This window comes from Fopius arisanus, unplaced genomic scaffold (genome assembly GCF_000806365.1).
Source record: "Fopius arisanus strain USDA-PBARC FA_bdor unplaced genomic scaffold, ASM80636v1 scaffold00044, whole genome shotgun sequence".
NCBI classification, from domain to species: Eukaryota; Metazoa; Arthropoda; class Insecta; order Hymenoptera; family Braconidae; genus Fopius; species Fopius arisanus.
The window spans coordinates 59,749-61,940 of record NW_011887783.1 but is presented as its reverse complement, the minus strand read 5'-3'; the positions used below and the strand labels follow the sequence as shown (position 1 = coordinate 61,940).

At 35.5% G+C, this 2,192-nt stretch overlaps 1 protein-coding gene across 1 annotated transcript in view; it reads left to right on the top strand.

Annotated features, from left to right (window-relative positions):
* Positions 1-2,135, top strand: part of LOC105267163 (homeobox protein prophet of Pit-1) — an 11,047-nt gene extending 8,912 nt beyond the window's left edge. Inside the window, exons 4-5 of the mRNA XM_011305820.1 lie at positions 874-1,056; positions 2,028-2,135. Coding sequence (XP_011304122.1) covers positions 874-1,056; positions 2,028-2,135 — 291 coding nt within the window. The remainder of the gene's footprint in view (positions 1-873; positions 1,057-2,027) is intronic.
* The last annotated feature ends 57 nt before the right edge of the window (positions 2,136-2,192 follow it).

Here is a 2,192-nt window from a genome sequence, read left to right as displayed (position 1 = left end):
CCCCAATTACTCCGAATTAACGGTCAATTTCAGACATCCGCCATATTATCCCGAATCCCTAGATTTTTCACCACGAGCATTCAGAATCCGGTGTTGGGAAGATGGGCTAAACCATTTGGGGTAGAAATGTCGATAAAACGCACCCACCAATGAAATCTTTCGTGGCTGACGTCACGCGCCAACTGTCGGCCAATGGCGCGAGCCCGATGACGTCATATCGGGTTGAAATTCAACGAGGCGGGATGTTGGATGGGGTGGAGATGAGAGGGATGGAAAATACCCCACCCACTGTGTATTTCCCGTCGGCTCTTTCTTACCCCATCTGATGGGGGGCGAGTTAAAATGAGAGAGATAGTCCATCCTGACGGGGGTAACCGTCCTTTTACTGGTGCACAGTCTATCCCAGTGGTGGTTCCCCCGGCAACCATCCACCCTCCTACAACACTACTATCATCCACCCTATCAGACAACCCCCTTTTTCCCTACGCGCTAATCCCCGCGAAACAACCGAAAATTCCAACGCACCAAAATGGCGAGCCCAACGAGATCGTATAATTAAAAAAAAATATTTCTCTGGAATCAATTCACTGGAATATATTTAATATTCTATCCTATTGTAAATAAAAAATATTGAGTCAGATTTTTTATACAAAAATAAAATGTTCAGAAAATTGAATTTTTTTTGGTATAATCAATATTCAGTGAATTGTAATGTTTAAGAAATTTTGGAGGATATTTAAAAAATATTCAATATTCAAGGATTTTGCGATATTTATTTTGAATGGAATTTCAGTTGACGTGGAAAATCTCGAGTGTGGGGATAAAATCATTGGTTTATCAATAAAAATGATGAATAAATTGCAACTGTTGCAGGTGTGGTTTCAAAACAGAAGAGCAAAGTACAGGAAACAAGAGAAACAATTACAAAAAGCATTGGCCCCGATACCAGCATGTCAAGGAGCAATGATGAGGAATATATACCCAGGAGCCGGAAGAGGATATCAGCCTTACGCACATCCGCACAATAGCATAAATGGCATAAACCGCTATCCCCAGGTAAATGATCAACGGAGAAGCTAAAGAAAAAAAAATAATTCTGAAAAAAAATATATATAAAAATGATAACTCCTGATGGAGACTTATGGTTTTGCGGGTTACACATGACCCTAACGAGTACTAATTGATACGGCTCAAGTCGGCCACTATGTGGGGCCACGATCCGTCGGTGTGTGCCCTCCACCTAACTAAATTGCATTTCAAGTAATTAGTACCGGCCGTACGGATTACTGAAAGCCCGCTGATTTAATTGAGCCAATAATCTGCATACATGATCACGACTACATCCAAAAATATGAAAAATCCGACATTTCGGCATTTCAATTTCCAACTATTCCAATATATATTTCATCCATAAATATTTCATTCAATACTTCTTTGTGCATGACTATTGTATTATCATTACTAAATTATTAATTATTATTACAATATTGAGCGATTGAGCACCCGCCATTTACCGCTCATGGACAATTTATTAATTATATTAATCATCTTTCGTATTCAATTATTAGTCATTTTTAGATTATGGTTTTTTATCGATTATCACTCAGTTTTTATTGCGTCTTCAGAAAAATTTATTTTATTCTATTTATTTTATGAATATGAATTCTACGTTTCTCCATAATTATTTAACAAAATCTTATTTTTTTAGATTATGGTTCTTTATTGATTATCACTCAGTTTTTATTGCGTCTTCAGAAAGATTTATTTTATTATATTTATTTTATGAATATGACCTCTACGTTTCTCCATAATTATTTAACAAAATCTTATTTTTTTAGATTATGGTTTTTCATTGATTATCACTCAGTTTTTATTGCGCCTTCAGAAAGATTTATTTCATTATATTTATTTTATGAATATGACCTCTACGTTTCCCCATAATTATTTAATAAAATCTCATTTTTTTTTTTAATTTTTTGAATTCTTAATCGAGCGGAATCCTTTAGAATATGCAATTTTAATTTCAGATGGGAGCAACGTCATATCCAAGTATGCCTCAGCCTTTCTCAATGTCGCACTCGGCGTCAAACATGTCAGCAGTCACTGGAATGCGACAAGATGCAATGGGTAATTGATCAAACTACAATAAAAATAATTGAAATAATTGAAATAATATCCTTGAAAATTGAAAG